This window comes from Lotus japonicus, chromosome 6 (assembly GCF_012489685.1).
Source record: "Lotus japonicus ecotype B-129 chromosome 6, LjGifu_v1.2".
Taxonomy (NCBI): Eukaryota; Viridiplantae; Streptophyta; class Magnoliopsida; order Fabales; family Fabaceae; genus Lotus; species Lotus japonicus.
The window spans coordinates 60,346,685-60,368,775 of record NC_080046.1 but is presented as its reverse complement, the minus strand read 5'-3'; the positions used below and the strand labels follow the sequence as shown (position 1 = coordinate 60,368,775).

At 34.7% G+C, this 22,091-nt stretch overlaps 2 protein-coding genes across 3 annotated transcripts; both read left to right on the top strand.

The window, feature by feature from the left end:
- The first annotated feature begins 10,793 nt into the window (after positions 1 to 10,793).
- On the top strand, positions 10,794 to 11,353 carry LOC130726383 (cysteine proteinase inhibitor 1-like). Its single transcript, XM_057577643.1, has one exon. It carries the CDS (start codon positions 10,860 to 10,862, stop codon positions 11,226 to 11,228), a length of 369 nt encoding a protein of 122 aa, XP_057433626.1. The 5' UTR covers positions 10,794 to 10,859; the 3' UTR covers positions 11,229 to 11,353.
- A 5,348-nt stretch (positions 11,354 to 16,701) lies between these two features.
- On the top strand, positions 16,702 to 21,946 carry LOC130723513 (putative MO25-like protein At5g47540). Of its 2 annotated transcripts, none has more exons than XM_057574588.1 (11): positions 16,702 to 17,062; positions 18,269 to 18,433; positions 18,662 to 18,780; positions 19,098 to 19,172; positions 19,485 to 19,578; positions 19,681 to 19,740; positions 20,453 to 20,521; positions 20,899 to 20,997; positions 21,298 to 21,342; positions 21,431 to 21,533; positions 21,580 to 21,616. In XM_057574588.1, exons 1-11 carry the CDS (start codon positions 16,943 to 16,945, stop codon positions 21,603 to 21,605), a joined length of 975 nt encoding a protein of 324 aa, XP_057430571.1. In that variant the 5' UTR covers positions 16,702 to 16,942; the 3' UTR covers positions 21,606 to 21,616. The 2 variants fall into 2 exon arrangements, with proteins under 2 accessions (XP_057430571.1, XP_057430570.1); XM_057574587.1 differs by lacking the exon at positions 21,580 to 21,616 and adding an exon at positions 21,641 to 21,946 and having other exon boundaries at positions 16,704 to 17,062.
- The last annotated feature ends 145 nt before the right edge of the window (positions 21,947 to 22,091 follow it).

Sequence of the window (22,091 nt, the reverse complement as noted above, 5' to 3'; positions counted from 1 at the left end):
AAGTTGGACTGAATACCAAAAGTGCAACCGTGTATAAACTTCAGGGTCGTTTTTTGCTAATTTTGAAGTTTGGGGACGATTTTCGCAGGAAGGCCAAAGTTGGGGGACCAAAAATGAAATTAAACCTCTTCTTATTTATTGAATTGTATCTCATATACCACCTTTTATATTGACAAATCACAACTCTTCATCTATCTATTATATTATTTTCTAGGATGAGATTTTTTGGTTACAAGAGGAAAGGAAAGATAAATTTCCGCCTATAAAAAAAAAGATAGATAACTTTTTTTTTACTAAAAAATAATAAATAAGAGTATTTAAGTTAAATATCAATATCAATAATTTTTATCTTATTTTCTTTATCATAATTTTAAACAAAAATCAAATCTTTATGGAACGGAGAAGTAAGGAGCAAGGCAACGTTCTTATTTAAGATCACTAGGGTGAGTTAGTTTAGTGGAGTGCTCATCAAGAACAGAAGTTATGGCTGGGATTGCGAGAATCATGAACGCGTTTGGAGCCCTAAGACGGCAAGGTAATTTGGCAATTGTATCTAGGATGAGAGCTTTGCAGAATCCTGATTCTGGTGCGAATTTTCTTCCTTATTTCTTATGTGTTATAATCAGAATGAACTGTTTTTATTAAAAGAAACCAGGTTTTATCAATGAGATTTTGATGCTCGCGTTATTAAACAGGTTTCTCTGCTTCCTGGAAGATGGAACGTTTAAGATTTTATCCTCGATGCGGCGGCTGGACACCCATCACGGACATCAACACTACAAAAAAAGGGCATTTTGCGGCGGTCGTAAGGACGGTTCAAACCGCCGCAGAACGCTAATCGCGGCGGTTTGACAACCGTCGCAGTTACTAGTGTCGCCAGGCGTTCTGCGGCGGTTTGTACCAACCGCTGGAATAGCCGCCGCTAATAGCATCTCGCAATTTGCGGCGGTTCCAACCGCCGCAGATAGTTAACAAAAACCGGATTTTAACAACTTGTGGCGGCGGTTTGAACCGCCGTGATATACTTTTGTGGGAGAATTGATATAATCTTTAGCGGCGGTTTAAACCGCCGCAAGTTGTTAAATTTTTTTTTTTGGTTTTTTTTGTTTTTTTATAAAAAATGAAATTTACTACCATTATACCTGCTTTCTAGATCAACCCTGATTTTGTTAAAATTATTATAACTTGTACATGTGAAAAACATATAGGTAAAAATAAGTTCATTCATTTGCATTCAACATAAATCCAACTACTAAAGTGTTAAATTCAGTACAAACATGTAAATGGTCCAACATTAACATCAGCATAAGAAACACTAGATCCAACTACTAAAGTGACAAGTTCAGTAGAATAATCCAAAAAAAGCTCAGTCTTAAATCATTCCACCAATCCTACATGAAGCTAAGAAGACGGTCCATTGTTTCCGGGATTATGACTAGCGGACGAAGATGGCCTTGGTTCGTTTGGAGAGTCTAAATCAGTAACCTGCAAGTAGTTAATTTTTATTAATATTCAGCTAAATGCACAATGGCAAAAATATATATAATAGAGAAGTACTAGGTGTACTACAAACCAAATAACAATGAGAGAAAAAACAAGGATGGTAACTAGCTAGCCATCTCAGAATATACTATCTTTACAATGGCCTTAGCCCACCAAGCAATTAATACAATCACCCTACAATATCTCAGCCTTAGTAACGAGATCAACAAAGTAAGGAAATAGTCTCCATACTGTCATATCTAAAGTCTGAACAACCAACAAGTGAAACAAAAGCATGCTGCAGTCAAACATAAGCAAAACCAGTAAAACAGAACAAGTAAACCACTATAACATAACCAGAATTTATCTTGCTCAGTCTTAACCAAGATAATCAAGTAGCCTTAATTTATCTTGCACACATTATTGAACAGCCAATTAATTGCAAATTCAGTTTCTTACCCTATTAAATCCTTGGCCAGCCAATTGTTGCATAACAAATGCAAGCTTTTCTTCTAAGCCTTTAAATCTTTCAACTTCTTGTACCAAAGTATCAACTCTGGCACGCTCTGTTTCCAATTCTGATTGAAGCTTGTTAACTTTTGCAGAAGAACCATTGGTTGATGTGCTCCCAGAACCTTTGAAGACTTTAGAGGGGCAAACACCGAAACCCATGCCTCGTACATATCCATTGATCGGTATCGACCTCCAATTAGGAAGGTCTATGAGAGGAGGAATAGGAAGAGGGGATTGGGAATAGCTGTATCCTAAACTTCTTCAGTTACTGAAAGTGTACTTGTAAATATTAAGCCAGGAATTATGTGCATAGGCCTATTGTTAGTGGCAGTTAGGCTATTTCCTATAAATAGAGAGAAGAGTCAGTTAGTTCAGTTAGGCAATTTCTGTGTAGTGTTTGGGGAGAGACTGGACTCTTGAAACTCCAGAGTATTCTTTTATCCTAGGGTTCCTGGTTCTCATCTATAATCTTGAACCAGTTCTGATTGAATAAATCAATTCTTTTTAGTATGCTTATCAAGATAACAGAATCAATTGATATTAGTCATGTCTATATATATATTATTTGTTCTTTATGTAGTTTTCTTTTTTTTTTATAAAATGAAAATATATTAGAATAAAAGAGTTCTTGAGAACAACCTCTCTCAAGTGAGATAAAGCAACAAAGGAACATACATAACAGAATAAGAAACAGAATAGGCTAAAAGAAGTGGAAGAAATCTACCTATTAAAACAACTAACTAGTAAAAAAGAGCCAAACGAACTAAACTAGTAAAAAGAGAGCACAAAATAGCCACCAAAGTACTGGATGAAAGCCAGCCAGCAAGAAAAAAGCTATTGAAACGAGGCCAGCATAGAGGAAAAAAGGAAAAAACCTCCAAGAAATCTACACAATCAACTCAGCGTAGGCAAAACAGAAGCACAGACCCACGGGACACACGGATGCAGCGAAACCATTCTCTAAACAGAAGATCTCCACAAAATATATCGCTCAATAAGGCAACAAGACAAGGTGGATTTTAACCAAGTAGGAAGCTGGCTAAGGGACCTTGTAACACATTAGAAACCTCATCTCAAACCATAAAATAAACAGTCTGAGTGTGAACCTAGAATGATAGTAGTATGCTTCTCAAGATAATGAAACTGGCATATAGATTTGTCTCATTGCTCTCTGTGACAGGAGAAAGTGATAAAAGAGCAGAATAACATGCTTGCAATGAAGGTGACAATGTCTTCCTTTACAACTGTTTTTGTTTTGTTACTTCATTTTACCAGAGAACCATTGTTGTTTCTTAAAATTAACTTCTCTTAAAAGAAAAGAAGAGAAAAAAAGCTATAAACATAAGCACAGATATGGCAGGAGCAAGCTACTAAATAAACACATAATCTATTTTAATCTATTGTTGTCTCTATGGTATACATAGCAATAAAATTCGAAGCAACGAAATAGTTGAGAAGCAGGAGAAGAAGAAATCTTACCTTTGCTGAAACTATGGAGGAATTCAATTTCGAAACACAACCTGAAAATTGTGAAATCAAAATCAACCTCAGCCTAAACAAACATGAAGAAATCAAAAACAAAATCAAGCTAGGGAAGAGAGACCATTGTCGTTGAGAGGAGATGATGATTTTCAGCCTGAACAAACATGAAGAAATCAAAATTAGGGATTGTGAAATAGTGAAAGAAGGGAACCAGACGCTGAAGAAGGGAACCAGTTGCAAGAGAGGAGAGGAGAGGAGAGGAGAGGAGAGGAGAAGAGAACAAACCTAGCCACTGAAGCAAGGAACCAGACGCTGGAAAACGGAACCAGACAACGAAGAACGAACGTGAAGAAGAAGGGTTTTGGGGAGCGGAAGTTTTTTTTTTTAATAGAGGGAAAGTAAAATTGGGGAAAATAAGTGAGGGAAAGTAAAATTGAGAGAGGGAAAGTGAAAATCTTAGGTTTGGGCTAGGACAAATCTGTGTGAAATTGTAAGCCTGCGGCGGTTGTAAGGCCCAACCGACGCAGGTTATTTTTAAAAAAAAAATCAACAAACCGACGCACCAACCGCCGCACATTATTAATCAACTGCGGCGGTTACAACGCCACATATCTGATATTATTTTTTTATACAAAACACCTACCAACCGCCGCTAAACGCCTTACAACCGCCGCAAAAATAACATACTCGCGTCGGTCACTCAAACCGTCGTGTAAACCGCCGCAGTAAAATTTATTGCGGCGGTTTTGGGAAACCGCCGCAATATGACCGCCGCAAAATGACCTTTTTCTTGTAGTGCAATAACCCACAAGTGACGGAGATAGCCAACTTCGCCGTGGCTGAGTACGGCAAGCAATCTGGGGCAAAGTTGAAGTTTGTTAGGGTTGTCCGAGGTGAGCATGGGCTCGTGGCCGGCCTGGTACACCGCCTCGTGTTTGAAGCGGCGGATGGAACCGCCACCAGAACATACGAAGCCGTCGTGTTTGACAGGCCATGGCAAAATTTAAGGGAACTCACTTCCTTTAAGTCCCGTCCTTCATTTATTAAACTTTTGATAGGCCGTTTGTTAGGCCACAATCGCTTTTTTCATAGGTAAGCCAAATTAGAATATATAAAGCACAAGATGTGCCAAAACAAATAAAGTAGAGATACTGACCTAAGTTTCATCGTCTATTATATATATGACTTCTTTTTCATGCCTTTTTGTTCGTTTAATCCTTCGTTCATTGATTAAATGTCTTAGATGAAAGCTTTTATTTGCTGTGATTGTCGACCTTTAACCTTTACAAGGTATGTACATACACCATTAATCACATGACTAGAAACTTTTCTCATTAAAAGAGAAGCTACGCTATTCAAATGAGAAAATTTTGCATGAAGTAATCCATTTCCAACTAGCTAGTAAAAAGCAATAAGAAAAGGTATTCAACCATGTATGCTTCAATTGTAACATCTCTTGATATTAGCAACGTTCCAATGTCGTGGAAATACTTTCCATGGAGTGTCGATCTCTAACTTGTATGCTCCTTGTCTGTGTTGGTAAGGTGAGGGCCTTCTTAATTTGGGGCCAATTTTCCTCTTTGGTTCTTTTGGGGACCTTAATTAGTAACGATTGCTTATTACTGCATATAAGGCTTGGTTGGCAAAGTTGCAAAATCGTTCTTACCTTTTAACACTAGTCCACAATTGCATCTATTTATCATCTCATTTTTTTCCTTGTATTTTGGTTCATGTTAAGCATGATTGTAACATTGTGGCTTGCTATGTGTCTGTTTGGTGGTTTTCAATTTGAAAGTGGTTTCATTCAATAATGGTTTATAGCCTCTTTCACATTTAGACGGTTAGAATGTGTGATTTCAGATTTCAATACTCCAAACAAACTTTTAAACTAAAAACTAAACACAAAAGGTAACCGTTTTCGTTTTTTACAACTTCACGCAATACTTTTTAGTTGTCTCATATTCTGGCGTTACCTATTCCTTTTGGGGACATTTTTTTGTGTTCTCTAGTAACACTGTGAAAAAATGTAACATATTATAGAGAAAAGACAACAATTATCACGTAATAATTGTTCCTTGTTATTATATAGATAACACTTATGCAATGTTCTAATAAAATGTGTTGATTAAAACAAATCATTTATGACACATGCACAAACTAATTCCTAAGACACTTTTAGCAACACTTTTTTGCTTGTTGCACATACCCTTATTTCTAAAAGAAAAAAATGGTGTAGTGTTCTTTTACATGTAATCATTATAGCACAAGTTTACTTAATATTATGACAATATATGAATATAAATATGTTGTACTTTTTCTTCTCATTTTTTACTTTCTCTATTAATTCCAAAATCTTCTTGTTTTAGTTTTTCTCCTATATTTTAAAATTATTGTAGTTTTAAAAAATTTCAATAGTGTTTATTATACTTTCTTCTATCTATATTTTCATTTAATATTAAATATCTCACTCACCACCTCTTATTTTCACCTACCACAAAAAAAACTACAGCTCTCTAGGATTGATCTCTGGACTTCATATTCTCAATTTAATTTATATGTCCACAAATTTTTACCACTAGAGCTATTAAAGATAAACTATACTCTACAAGAATTGATATATGGACCTCCTTCACCCAACTCATATGTCTAATAACTCTTACCACTTAAACTATTATTCGGAAACTAATATAATTTAACTTTAAATAAAAGTATTAATTAAATTATATATTAATTAATGAGCTTTTGAACGATGTGATTTTTATCTCTTATCAAATCGATTTTTTTTTACAATTTCCAATAGTAGATGTCGTCATTAAAAACTTGTTTTGACTCTTAAATTTTTGCCCCATACTGTATTTTTTGGTTCTAACTTCTGCCTCTGCATGTAAGCCCCATGTCTTTTACTCCCTCCGTTCTAAAATGGTTGTTGTTTAAGATAATGCATATAGTTTAAGAGCTTATTAATTGATATAATATTTGACTATAACACCCCTATTTAAAGTTGAGTTATAAATAAAGAGAGAATGATAATTGTTGGTTAAGTGATTAGTGGGCATTGTGATTGGTAAGAATTGAAAATGGTAGATGAGAGGTACAATATTAAATGATGGTGTATATGGAAGAAGATGTGACAAATAATCTTAAATTTCTAAAATAACAACCATTTTAAAATATATGTGAAAAGCTAAAAAATCAACCATGCATTTTGAAATGGAGGAGTAGTAATTACGACTCAGTAAGAGCCTTTCCTAGTTTGGTGTTGGTGTCGGTGTCGGTACATGTATCTTTTTCTCTTATTTAAACCCGTTTTTTATTTGTTTTGATAATTACTAATTGACATTGGACATATATAATTCTCAATCACCCATATAAATTGACATTGGACTTTATTAAACTACACATACCAAAGACAAATTCATATATTGTTTTTTCTTTGAAAGAATATTGTTTTTACTTCTTAATATGAAAATAATGAATTGAAAATGACCTTATACACTACCTTTTACAGTCTTACTGTATGTGTGAAGTGATATATAGAATCATATAATTAAATCGTTAATGCGTAAGAAAACGATGACGTGTTGAAAATTATCTTCAACTAATAATCCAGACGTTTGTGTCAGGGAAGAAAGTGAAATTGGATGGTTTTTATTTATAGGAAAAATATTTTTCATACTCAAATTCCAAATTAGAGATTTTCAAAAAAAAAAATCCATATTAGAGAGATAGGAGTACGAGACAAAGTAAAGAATATGTAATGAATAAAAAAATGAATGATATATTAAAAAAACTTCAAAATTATATTAAGTTATTTATCAAGATTTTAAGAGTTATTTATTTAGGTTGTTTACCAATATTGTTGTGGATTTATAGATATATAAAATTTAAACTACTCATAAGTAATTTTTCTACTTTTTACTCCAATTGTATTTTCTGTCAAGTAACCACTTATTTTAAAAGTGGCCAAAAGTTCAATACTTGCCCAATACTAACGTTAGAGGTCACGTTAAAAAAAACCCGTGAGGTACTCTTTTTTTTGTCACAAGAGGAAGAATTTGTTAAAGATACTCTAATGATATGTGTGTAATTTTTTAAAATTTAATAATGGATTCGTAAAATATATTATTAATTTACTTTTAGAGATATTGGGAAAACAAGATAATTTTGCCGTTGTGGCGGAAGCTATGGCATTCCGGTGGAGTATTTGCATAGCCAGGGACTTGGGTTTCTTTATCTGTCATCTTGGACTTGAAGACAGATTGCTTACAATTATATTATACATGGCATAAGGATAAACATATGGTTCTTTTTATTTATTTTCAGTTTTGAATGATTGTAGCTATAGAGACTTGGTCTCACACTTTAGTAGATTTGATTTATCTTTTCTTCGTCGTTCCGGTAACTTGGTGGCCGATTACTTGGCCAAACACTCTTCAAAATTTTCAGACACTGTTTGGATTGAAGAGACTCCTCCAGAACTAGACCTTCTGATGTACTAGCCTCTATGGCTCTTTGATTTTAATATATCATTCCACTTTCAAAAAAAAATCGAAAAACTTATTAATGTAAATTGAAAATAAGTTATAGATAAAACATAAATTCATATATATATATATATATGTATATATATATATATATGTATGGGGTTTGTTAACTTACTCCCACTTGTTTTTTAGAAGGAGTAAGTTAACATCCAACACCTTTTCTGTTGGACAAAAAACTCCACAAATTTGTTCTTAAAAATAACTAACTTCAGGGCTATTCATGTAATTCAATTTTATTTAAATTTTAAAATTAATAATTTCTCTCTCCTCATTAATCTTTCTCATTAATTTCAAATTAAAAGTTGCTTCTTTTTTATCTCTGCAATTTTTTTAAAAAAAAAAAACTTTGCAACATTATAACTTCTCTCTTCCTCCCTATTCCTTTCAATTCCAGCACGCAAGAAATTTCAAATTAAGTCTTACATGTTGTTCGTTTCATGGTTTCATATTAAGGTTCTTTTTGCTAATTAAGGATTATTAATTTCTGGTCAAAGTTTTAAAAACATACATCCATTATCAGTAGATTAATGGAGGGCATACATGGCAACAACAGAGGAGACAAGAAAATGGAGCAGGAACAAAGATGATGGATGCTGAAGAAACGGAACACGTTTTGTTGAAATTGGAACCTGAATTTTAAAATTTAAAATTTAAAATTGAAAAGAAAAATCAAACTGAAATGTAAATTACCATAAAGCCATAAAGTCTAGGTTGTTTTAAAATTGGATGGAGTTGGTTTTTTAGTCAATAAAAAAAGGTGTAGCATGTTAACTTACTCCTTCTAAAATTTTAGTGGGTGTAAGTTAACAGCCATATATATATATATATATATATATATATATATATATATATATATGGGGCTGTTAACTTACACCATATATATATATATATATATATATTGGTAAGATAAATTCATATTTTATAAAGTAATATAAATTAACAATTTATTAAAATAAGTTCAAAAAAGTTTATGAATAAACCATAAATTATTGACATAAGTTCTCTCAAACAATTGCACAAACATTTATATATAAAGATAAACTTGAATAAATTCTTTCGATTAATTAACTTCATTTATCATCGTTTGAATTAAATTTTGATTCAAGTTTTATCCATAAAAAAGAAAAATAATTAAACAAAAATTGAATATGATTACATGAATGTAAAACTATATTCTTTTTTATCTGTTAAGAACATCTTCAATGTGGTTGTTTAACCTAGTTGGAGCATTTAAACAACATTTCTTATTTTAGAGTATCATTGGAGTAACATGGCATGACAGTTCTGGTTACTTAAATTTTAACAACTTGCTCATTCTATCTTTTCTTACTTTTTGATTAAAATATTATATTCTATATTTCAATTATAATCTTAAATTGTGCCATAACATTGAAATAATATAAATATATGTGATATAATGGGATCCAACCAAAAAATATATATATATATATATCTTAGTTAGAGTGAAATATGCATAAATTGTTTACAAACCGCTTAAATCTTATTTGACAGCTTAAACCCACTATAATAATATTTAAGCAACTCAAATAGGATTTCATAATGGGAGATACAGTTCTCTTCCAAATTTGCTCGATGTCAAATTAATTAATTTATTACTATGGCAGAATTGTCCATATCTGTGATTTTAACCTGTGATCCTTCCTTTGCGGTCATGGTTTTGTTCCATGCATGGTGTCATTCTTATCTCATGTGTCCTTTCCTGTTGTTTAGACTTCAAAGTCCAATCACACCCTTAATTTGCGACCAGCTCATTAAATTCAAAGGCGACGTCAGTTTGACTTCAATCGCATGCACCGTCAATAATAAATGACCGTGTAAATAGTAGTATTAAATATGTTTATAGTCAATATTGCTCTGTTTGATTTTAGGAATTTTAGGAGGAAAGAAGCTGACAGCAGGTAAAAATGTAAAATGGCTGGAAAATGAGTCTTTTGCATGTTTGGAAGAAAGTGAGAAAGGGAGGGGAAGTAATAGCAAGGGATAATTATTGATGAATAGTGGTGCATTGGTTTTCCTGATATCAGGAGGCAAGAAAATGGCATGAGTGAATGATTAACTTTTAAAAGACACAATTGCCCTTATTATTTTATGCTTTTTATCTTTTTTCATTGTGATTCCGTGACTTGTGGTGTCAATGTGTCATCAATAACTAAATATCAATTATTAAAAGTTTTGCAAAGTGACTTAAATCTGCATTAAGAAATAAAATTCATTTCTTGAGTGATCCTTTGATGAAAAAATTGTTATGCTGATTTTTTATAGTCAACCCACACAGCAACCCCTCACACGCAACTATTCTAGACCCATATTTATTTGAACCAAAAGTAAAATAGAATATAAAATAATCAAATTAATTAAATAGTTTCCCTAATTCCATTTCTTTAGAAAATTCAGCAAATCCGAACCAAAATGGTTTAATCAATTACATTTGTTTTATTTGAAACCATCATATTTATCAGGTAAATCCACATACAATCCTAGATAGAATATAATCAATATATGCAAATTAATAAGTGTATATAATTTATGATGGTATAGAATATAGACACATAAACAGTGAGTGAATAACAGTTCATAGATAATTATTGAGACAGAAATTAGATAAAGTTGAATTGACACGCAACGCGTGGGTGGCTCACTCGTAATATCCATAAACATCGATGGCAAACATGGGGCACGTGCCCGTTACCATTGGAAAATTCAGGAAGCACCATTAACCGCGTGCTATAAATTGCAACCACCGCACCCATAATCCACACACCACTATAAATTGCAACCACCGCAAAACAAGTTACCAAACTCAATCTATCAGCAACAATGAGATTCGATCGCGTTCTCATCGTTTCCCTTCTCATCCTCTCCGCCGTGTCGGGTTTCTCCGCCGCTCTCCGGCAGAAGGGAGCTTTTGTCGGTGGCTATACCCCTATCAAGGACCTCAACGACCCTCACGTTAAGGAGATCGCCAATTTCGCGGTGTCCGAGTATGATAAGCAATCAGGGGCGAAGCTGAGGCTGGTTAAGGTCGTTAGCGGCGATTCTCAGGTGGTGGCTGGAACCAATTACCGCCTTGTGATTGCGGCGAAGGGTGGATCCCGATCCGCTGCCGCCAGCAATTACGAAGCCCTTGTATATGAAAGGTCATGGGAGCATTTCAGGAATCTTACTTCCTTTAAGCCTGTTCATTGATTAATCATAATAGTGTGTAGTTTCGTGATCTTTATCTTATTGGTAAATCTATATCAGTTGTCTTATTATTATATCGTGTAATTTTGTACCTGTTGTTTTCTGTCAATAAAGTTGAGGTTTGCAAATGGAGATTCTAATTAAGTTTCAATTTTCTGGGTTTGAGGTTTTTCTGCAAATGAATGAATGTCTCTTGCCAATTAAGATTATATAAAAAGGAAGAATAGACCTTAGAAAAGAAAAAGCAAAGAAAAAAAGTCATGTTACTTTTTCTTCCCTTCCCCAACTTGACCATCAAATAAGAACCTGTTTAACATTAATTACTATTATTACTAACTATTGTTGTTATTATACCCCATAAATGAGGTTCCCACTAGGGTGGACCATTTATATTTTGGTCCACCGGTGAACCACAACTAAATACCGTTGGATTTTAGAATCTTAGAATATTCTTTTGTTGAACGGTTAGGATTAACTGAACCCGGGTAAAAAGGTAAAGTCCAAAACCATTATCTCTTCCCCTTTCTTTCCAGCAAAACCCCTTTCACGGTGTAATCATCTTCTGCGTACCACTCACTCTTCATCACCGCACCACCGTCCCAAGGTCACCGTCAAATTAAAGGTTAACGCCGCTTCACCATCGCAATTCGCAACCCATCCCCTTTGATTGTGATGCAAGATGGCGAAACACGTATCCGTGGTTCATGATCTCTTCTTTCACACTTTGCTTTCCCCATTTGCTAGAATATGGTAATAACAAATGCTTTCAGTTCTGACTTGGTTAAAATAAAATCAATAAATACAAGAAATTTTGGAGATTACACAACAAATTATGTTTTCCTCTGGTTGAACTAAGAAACAGAGTTGAACGGTGATGAAAAATGTTAAATACCGTTATGAGATCTTATCGCCGACGCTGACCCCGGTCATGCCGAGGTAGTAATTACCTCCCTGCATATGTGGGTGAAGGAGATCTGTTAGGGGTAGCTCTCTTTTATGTAGATCTGGTCGAATAGGAGAAGGAGACTAGGAGGAGAACAGTAACAGTGGCGGTGGTGGAGTGGTGGTGCGGTGGTGGTGGAGTGGTGGTTGGTTGGAATGGGAGTAGAAGGGTCAGGATTTTTTTTTTTTTTTTTCTGATAGACTGGAAGGGTCAGGGTAATTGTCAAAAATAGCCCTATGGTTCACCGGTGGACCAAAATATAAATGGTCCACCCTAGTGGGAACCCATAAATGATACCCCCAAATCATGTGGGTGTCGACAAACAAATTTAGTAAGGCTAATAAATGTGTTAGGACTTAGGAACATAGAAATAGAAAAAATAGGGGTTCCTTAACACGCATAAAAAAAGTTGTACAATGATCGGGAGTTATATTTTTTGTTATTCTATTATACTCTCTCTGTTCCTATATAACTGATATTTTAAGGTTGTTGCACAAGTATTAAGAAATATCAATTAATGTTCTTGTTTTATTAAAACTAATGTCTAACTTCTTATTATACACTTTATCTCTCTTATTAATTCTAACTTTTCAATTTTCCTACCACCAATAAATGAAGGGTACAATTGGTAAAATATAGTTAATGCTCTCTTGAACTTTGTAAAGTGACAGATAATTAGGAACAAAATTCAGCTAGAAATAATGTCAGTTATTTGGGAACGGAGGGAGTAGCCTTATGTTTATTAAAATTCTACAATGGCCCCTATCACTACCGCCACCAGCAGATTTTATCTTCCTTCCTCGCCGATCATTATCCCTCCTCTCCACCACTTTCTCTCCTCAACTTCCTGTCCTCTGCTACAACCACCACCACCATTCGATCTTCTCTCCCCTCACCTGCAATCACCACCCCTCCATGAGTCCATGTTGTCCTAAGTGTCAAATGACGAAAACAAAGTAAAAAGTGACAAATGAAATTGAAAAATAGGAGATGAAGAAAACAAAGTAAAAAGTGACAAATGAAATTGAAAAATAGGAGATGAAAGTTACAAGGAGACAAGCATCGCATGTAAAATCCAATATGAAAAACTTTATACATACATGACATTGTGATTGCCTGAGACACCAAAACTTATGTGGCAAAGTTACAATTTGCTGCGGTTTATTCTGCGGCGAAAAACCATCTTGTCGGTTATGCAAGTGCACTATCACAAGTCCATCTAGTGTCATTTTCAAGTAACCACTCCCATATTCTAGCATCGGTTTAAATCGCCGCAAAGGGAAAAATAAATAATAACGCCAATTTCAGTCGCTACCAATTAAGTAAATAAATTCATCACATTTTCCATGGCGGTTTTGTCGTAATTCACATTTTTTTAGCGATGGTTCCAACCGCAACGAAGAAACTCACAACATTTGTAGCAATAGTTTGACACCACTGCAATATATACGTTTACTTTTTGCCACCGTTAATTAAGAGGACCCTATGGATTTTGAGATTTTCATATATTCATTGGTGGAGGAAGCTTTAGCAAAAAAAAAAGAGTGTGCATTCGTCTTCAAAGGTCTGAAGATCCCTAATTCATACCTCAGTAGTTTTATAGGTCCTTTTAGGAGATTTTGGGAACTAGATTGAATTTTTAGTATCGTTTTCACCCTCAATCAAGTGATCGTTCAAAGAGAGCGATATAAATTTTAAAAGATATGTTTCGTGCTTGTGTGTTGAATCTTAAAAGTAGTTTGAATCATTGATTACAAAAATAAAACAAATAGGGAAAACCTTTATGAGCTTGCTCCATAATTATGCTCTAAAAAGCTTAAAATTAGACGGGGTGGCAATGAGTTATCAACTAAAATAACCTTATTCCAAAATTAGTGTGTAAGCAGTGACGGATCCAGAAATTTAATGTTGTGAGGGCAATATATATATATATAAGTTTGTAACAAAAAAAATTAACAAATACTATTAGAAGTTATGGAATTTTTTACTAAAGCGGATATAAGTGAAAACATTTTTTACTAAAGGGGTTATCAAAAACCATACTTTTACTACTCAAGTGAGGGCATTTAACAATATGAGATACAAGTGAGGACATTTTTTATCAAAAAAATCATAAAAAACCACATATTTTTACTACTTAATTTTTTTCTAATAATATTTTCCAAATTCAAGTGAGGGCACTTGCCCTCATATACTTGAACATAGATCCGTCCCTGTGTATAAGGGTGGGTCGGTCACTTGGTCACACACACTAGACGTAGCAATTAGAATTGGGTGCGTGGGTTCAAATTATGAGCAAGACCATTATCAAAAATAGAAGAAAGAGCAAAACCATCCTCATAGTCACATTGAATTGTGTCCTCATTAAACCAATAATACGTCGGGTGTGTGGGGCAGGACATTAATTGGTTAAATACTAGAAACACGTGAATGCGAAGCTGGATAATACCTTATCGGCTCAGCATGGCCAATAGGCCATATAGGCCATATGTCTCATATCTTTCAACTAGTGTTATGACTTATGATGGAACATAAGACCACACATTGTTTGGTTTAGATCGGTTCATGTCTTCAGGACTTAATCAAAATTTGAAGTGATAAAAAAGTTGGGTTGTTTCAGTTGGTGTTGGCTTCAGTGGTACAGTTGAAAACTGTCACATGATGGTACAGTTGAATGAATACCATTGGATATAATAATTAAAAATTGAACGGATATGATCTAAAAAACAAATTTACTGAAATGACTAGAATACCCAAATGCCCCAACCACTTCCCCACCAGATCTGACTAGAATACCCATGCCTGATGCTGCAACAATGGTGTCGCAGTCGAACGCTTGGGAGGGAGTTGATGTAGTTGGCTAAGAGGGGATCGGCGGCGCAGAGGTGGTTGAGAGCGGCTTCGATTTCGTCGGTGGAGGTTAACAACTTTGAAATGGCGGTGGTAGAGGGTGTTGTTGAAGGCTCTGGTTCTGGTTCTGGGTCTGAAGACTCCTAAGTCCAACCTTCCACAAACAGCTAGTGTACAAGATTGAAGTTATTTTTTTCAAAATAAAGCATCAACCATGAAAAGATTGAACCTTTTTCCAAACCTTCCACCAAAAATGAAAAAAAATCAAGCTTTCTTGTTCAAAACAGCTTCAATGAACAAGATTCAAGCTTACTTTTGTTCAAAATAAAGCTTTAATAATAAAAAAGATTGACCCCTTTTTTTGTGCATGTCACTGTTGGTGGTGACAGATCTGAAGAGAAAGGACGAGGTGGAGGCTCTGGTGGTGGTGGGTTCGCCGAAAGTGGTGCGTTCGCCGGAATGGTGGAGGCTTTAGTGGTGGTGGGTTCGCCAGAATGTAAAAAGTAAGAGAAGAAAAGATAAGGATATATAGACAGTTACGGTGGCCGGAGACAGATAACAGATCTGGTGGTCCATGGGGAGAGAGAGGGGAGGTAGCATGTGAAGCTGGAGAGGAGCCATAAATGGTGGTTGAACCGAAGAAAACGGAGGAAACGGTGGTGGTGAAATCGTAGGAGAAGAAATGAGATATTTGAGGATGAGGGCATTATGGTCTATACACACAATTTTTTTAGTGTATCACCGTGAGTCATTTTTCTAAATGACTCACGGAAGACGCCGTCGTTTCAGTTTGGATTTCACTCTTTTCTTCCTTTTAACTCAAATCGTATTGATAATATTTGAGTTGATTCAGATCTGGTGGTCGGATCGTCATTAAAATAATAATAAAACATGAACTTATAAAAAAATGGGAAAATTTGTAAAAATGTAATGGTGGTGCTCTCTTTTTTTTTGTCAAAGTGGTGCTCATTCAGAAAAGAAAGTTGTGTTGATTCTGGTGGGCCGGTGGTGCTAGCTAGAAGAAAAGAGGGGAAAACAACATAAAGGAGAAGTTAGGAAAACAAATGCATCAAAATTCAAATGCATCGAAACTCATAAGCAAAAGATCGGCTACAAGAAAGAGAGGAGATCATCTACCTTTGTGATGGTACCGCTGATTTAAAAGAGAAGAGACGATAAGCGGCTTTGTGAAAGACTGAGGCGACAAGCGAATTAGATTTGAGAATTGAGAGGATGTTGGCTTTGAGACTTGAGAGGATGACAACTTCATAAGTGAAAATTAGGTTTTACGAAACGCCAGGTGGCTTAGTATACATGAGAGGTCAGACTTCCAATTTTTTTAATTTGGGACCCGAATTTAACACATCAAGTTATCCATCTCTAAAACTAGACTTATTCATGAGTCCCAACAAACTGTGTTTTTGTCTTCGGTTTGGGTCAGGACGACTTGGTTGTTTGATAAGGTAAACAAAAACATTACTGATTTTGCTCTTTCTTTTATCACATGTTAGAAGATAATGTCAAATGTGCGCCGATGGTGCGATAACTATTTAACAAATTAAAAAAAAAGAAATAAATTGAAGATAATATTATAAGATAAACAATTTAATAAATTGAAGATAATATTATAAGAGGTAAAAGAATAAGATTTATTTTGTCTGTTATTTTTGTGTTGACAAGTTGAATCTTGTAACAGATAGATCGTATCAGGAATGCATATTCAGTGTGGATTATCCTCTCGTTCCATCACCATATGATTTTTCCGTAAAATTCGGAAGCAAAAATAAGATCAATAATTCACAAAAAAAAAAAAAACCAAAAACTCACCCCTCTCCTTCTCCTTCTCCTTCTCCTCCTTCTCCCAATTCCACGAGAATCAGAAACCCTAACCGGTCTGTGGGACTCGAAGAAGAAGAAGAAGAAGATGAAGGGTCTCTTCAAGCCCAAGCCACGCACTCCTGTTGAAATCGTGCGCCAGACCAGAGATCTTCTCCTCTTCTTCGATCGTCCTCCCGAAACCCGCGAAACCAAGCGCGAAGAAAAGGTTCCCTGTTTATCTCTTCATTCCTGCATTTTTTTCGAAAATTTCATTTCCATGATTGTGATCTTGTCCAGCTCTATGCGTTTGTGTATGGCGTTGCATTGAGTTTCTGATGCTTGATTCGTGAATCACAATAATCTCTCCTCTGTGCTGTTTATGATGCTTTTTGTAAACATTTCTCTTATAGCATGTTTATGATTTTTTCTACAATTGATTTCAAATCAAAATCAATTACGTGAAGAAGCTTCGCTAAGTAGCTTGTGTGTGCGAGAATTGATTATGGGAAAAAAGTAAGCTGATCCGAACATGATATTAGTGTTGTGCCAGAATTGATTATGAGAAAAAAAGTAAGCTGATCCAAACATGATATTAGTTTTGGGCTTGTGCAGTTAATGGCTCTAGTAGGCAATACACTCTCCTCTGTGTTGTGATGCTTTTTTTAAATATTTTTCTTATAGCATATTTAGAAATTTTTCTACAATTGATTTTAAATCAAATTCAATTACGTGAAGAAGCTTCTCTAATTCGCTAAGTAGCTTGTGGGTGCGAGAATTGATTATGGGTAAAAAGTTAGCTGATCCAAACATGATATCAGTGGTGTGCCTTATCAGAACAGTTATCTATTGCCAATTTGCAATTAGTTTTGGGTTTGTGCAGTTAATGGCTCTAGTAGGCTGTAATTTGTTTTAAATATTTCAATTTTTGGTTGTTCTTTTATCATACTTTATCATTGCAGTTTCCTTCTTGTTATCCATCTGAAATTTTCAGTGTAAATTCTGTTTGTGTCTTTGGTTTTGCAAGGAAAACTTAAACTAGCATGTAGGTGACTAGGTGTAATCGTGCTTGACATGCCATCGGGTATCATATAGGGCAGTAAGAAAGTAAAACTTGTGTAAGCAAAAATAAAACAGCAAGAGCTATAAGGCAAACAAATCATTTAGAGAGGTTTAGAAGTGAATGATCTATTTATGAGCTTATACATGACAGGGCACTATGGTGTAAGATGATACATGTATGTAACCAACCCCACTTAGTGACGTTCAAAAAAAAAAAACCCACTTAGTGAGAATAGACTTAGTTGTTGTAAAAATGAAACGGCTGGAATCAATTCTATTTAGTCATTTTATATGATCTTGACTGTGTATGACAGCAATGTCGCCCATTCTTACTGGATGTATGTTTAATATGTTCTTGTGATGCATCTAACAGCAAATGTCCGAGCTGTGTAAAAATATCAGGGAGCTAAAGTCAATCCTTTATGGAAATAGTGAATCTGAACCAGTTTCAGAAGCTTGTGCACAATTGACTCAGGAATTCTTCCAAGAGAACGTGCTCCCACTGCTTATCAAATTTCTTCCAAAATTGAATTTGGAGGTAATAAGGAATTTAATTAGAGAGCCCCATATATTTGCAATTCAATAAGCATGATATTAGATTTACTTGTAGCCTTTGTGGACGGGTATGCTTGATAGGATTTTAGCATTCTTGCATCATCTGGGTGAGGGTTGGAACTTGGAATGGCATATGAATATTTATCTCGGTTCTGTACTGTGGTTATTTTGTATTTGCTAATGTTTAGAGTTGAGACTATATCTTTTGCAGGCCAGAAAAGATGCCACTCAAGTGGTTGCAAATTTACAAAGGCAACCGGTTCAGTCTAAGTTGATTGCATCTGATTTCCTGGAGAAAAATATAGATCTTTTGGATATTTTGATACTTGGGTAAGAAATCATTGGATCAATATGTTGGTTGCTTGGTGTTTGTGTTGAAACCAGTGTGGTGGACTCTTCTGCTGGATCTAGTGAATGGAAATATAAAATTTATTTTCTTACCAAGTGTCAAGACATGATTATCCCATTCCCCTGATTACCAGATTTTATGATTTTTAGCTCAAATTTAGTTTTGTCTCGTGTGTTTTGTTCATATCTTGATTTGCTGTGTTTTGGATTTCATATGTTTCTTACTGTGCTTGTCACTAGATGATGCTTTAACTTGTATTGATTCTAGTATACAATTGACTAACTGATGCCATTTTTAGCTATGAAAACACAGATATGGCTTTACACTACGGCGCAATGCTGAGGGAGTGCATAAGACACCAGATTGTTGCACAGTAAGGAAAATTAAGCTGATAAATTCATTGTGTTATTTTTTCATAAATCGTACTATCAAGTTTTCAGCTTGTAATGATGACTGCTAGAACCACAATCCTTATGGTCAGTGCTGTGATCTATGTTGTAGAATAGTATAACATCTTCTGGTCATATATAGGCACCTTTAGTTCATATAATTCCACTTAATTGTACCTCTGAGGGATATGTCGTAAATGAGAAGGGTGCTGTATTATTGAAGTGAAAATGGCCTAGGTGTGGAACATTTTTCTCCACCTCTACTGATACCGTAATTGCTCGTGTTTTTATATCAGATATGTTCTGAACTCACCTCATATGAAGAAGTTTTTCGACTATATTCAACTTCCTAATTTCGACATAGCTGCAGATGCTGCAGCAACTTTTAAGGTGGGTTTCATCGGAAAGAATTTTATGATCACTGTTTCGTTATTTTGTGCCAAACACATTTTTGCAGCAGAGTCAATGTTTTATAGTTTTATTTTTTTTCAGGAACTCTTGACAAGACATAAATCCACTGTAGCTGCATTCCTTTCTACTAATTATGAATGGGTAGGTTCATCATCAACCTAAGTATAAAGTAGCATCACAATTTTAATACATACACTGTCTATTGACATCACATTCACACCTATTTTCTTATCCTTAAATTCTTTTGTTGCTTAACATGCCTGAATTTGTTTCCTTTATTGATAAAGGTTCTTTCCTATATATGAGCTTGTAATTTGTTGCTTATTGAGCATGAGCTAAATCAAGATTTTAGTTTTGTAATGAATTTTGGACGGAATTACATTATGATATCTGAGAAAAAGAATTTTATAACCTCCTTTTCTGGTTATTATTTTAATTTTTTTTTCTTTCCATTCATCTGGTGTGGTCCTATACTCCTATTAGATCTATAGTTTTTGTTTCTTTACTTTTAAATGTAGATTTCTGATACAGATAAGAATATCCACTTTTGGAAATTGATTCTTCAATGGATGTACACATTTTCTATTAGATATATTCGTATTTTTTTATTCTGGTTATTAACCTCTCATTTTCTTTCTTAACTATTATCAAACACGCGCTTTTAATTTTTCCTTGTCTAGGAATAAAGATTTAGAATATTACTAGTGGATTTATTTTGAAAGTTTCTGCTGCTTGCGTACAATCATTTGGTTGTCAGTTCATCTTAATGTGTTCTATTGTATCTGGTTTATTTAATAAGTTATATGTCAATTACTTATCAACTACTCTCTAACTTCGCTGCGGCCGGTTTCAGTTTTTTGCAGAATATAACTCTAAGCTGTTGGAGTCTACCAATTATATTACCAGGCGCCAAGCTGTCAAGGTGCTATATAAATTGAGCTTTTTATCTTAATTGTAACTTGCTAATTCGTAAGAAAACTGAATGAAGCAACCATACTGGGCATTAGAAATTCTCCCTGTCAAAAACTTTGAGTTTGAGAAATATTTGCTTGTTTGCCTGCAAATTGTTTGACCTTATGTTATTGAAAAATAAAATATCCATCACAACTATTCAACAATTATGTTGCTAGTGCAATGATTTCTTTTGTTTTCCATGTGACGTTTGGTTGTTGGTCCTTGCAGTTTTATGTTATAATTAATATGTCAATGATGAATGAACTATTATCGCAATTTTTATTTTGTTGTTTCATGTTATGGTGATGTATAGATAACTGCTAAGTCGATTCCTTTCTCTTTCAGTTGTTGGGAGATATGTTACTTGATCGTTCAAATTCAGCTGTAATGACTCGATATGTGAGCTCAAGAGACAACATGAGGATTTTGATGAATCTTCTACGAGTATGGTCTTTCAAAAATTTATATAAAGCTTAATGACATGAATTATTACTTATCTTTGATGTGTTCCTTTCCTCTACCCTTTTGCTGTTTTTACTTTAGCATGTGAAAGTGCATTAGTTCCATCAAAATATATAGCGCTTGAACCTCTTATTACGAATTTACAGTTACAGCTTGTCCAAGCATCAAAATTTAGAAAACTGAACACTTAAGCTCAAGTTTTGTTTCTGATGAAAATTAAGAACTCAAGATAGATGTGTGAAAGTGACCATTTAATGGGTCATTGCGGGTTTCTTTCTGCAGGAGTCCAGCAAGAGCATACAGCTAGAAGCATTTCATGTTTTCAAGGTACTTTAATTATATGGCAGCACGCATTTGGAACCTGATTATTCTTAACCAGTGCCGGCCCGTTACTGATATTTGCTTGTCCAAACAGCTATTTGCTGCTAACCAAAATAAACCAGCTGATATTGTGGGCATACTCGTTGCAAACAAAAGCAAGATTCTGAGACTTTTGGACGATTTCAAAATCGATAAAGGTAAGTGATGCCATCATTAGTAGGTGCTGTTATGGTGATTGTGCAGAGGATGAACAGTTTGAAGCTGACTAAGCTCCCATGATCACATATTTGTTTTGATTTTGCAGAGGATGAACAGTTTGAAGCTGATAAAGCTCAAGTGATGGAGGAAATTGCTGCTCTTGAACTTAGGGAATAACCTGTCTGAGCTGCAAGTGCAGAGTTGCAATGTGGCATTTCACTTTAGTGAACTGTGTATTGTAGTAGTTCTGTTAGTCTTCTTCATCAAGATGAGACTATTACTTCATACAGATTTGGATGCTTTTATTCTGTAATTTTATAACCTTCCTGTAAAATATTAGATAAATAAATTGCTTACACGCGGTCCATGGTTTTCCAGGTATTAGAAAGCAATAAAGCATTCCTTTCTGCCACGTGAGTTATAAATTATATGCAGTAATCTGACCTTCACAAATATGTTTGACTAATATTTTCTACTTATGTATGGTGCCTTCTACTGCTACCACTAGCCGCTAAACTAGTTTCCCTCCTACCGCTTAGATTTTTGCTAGAAGATCG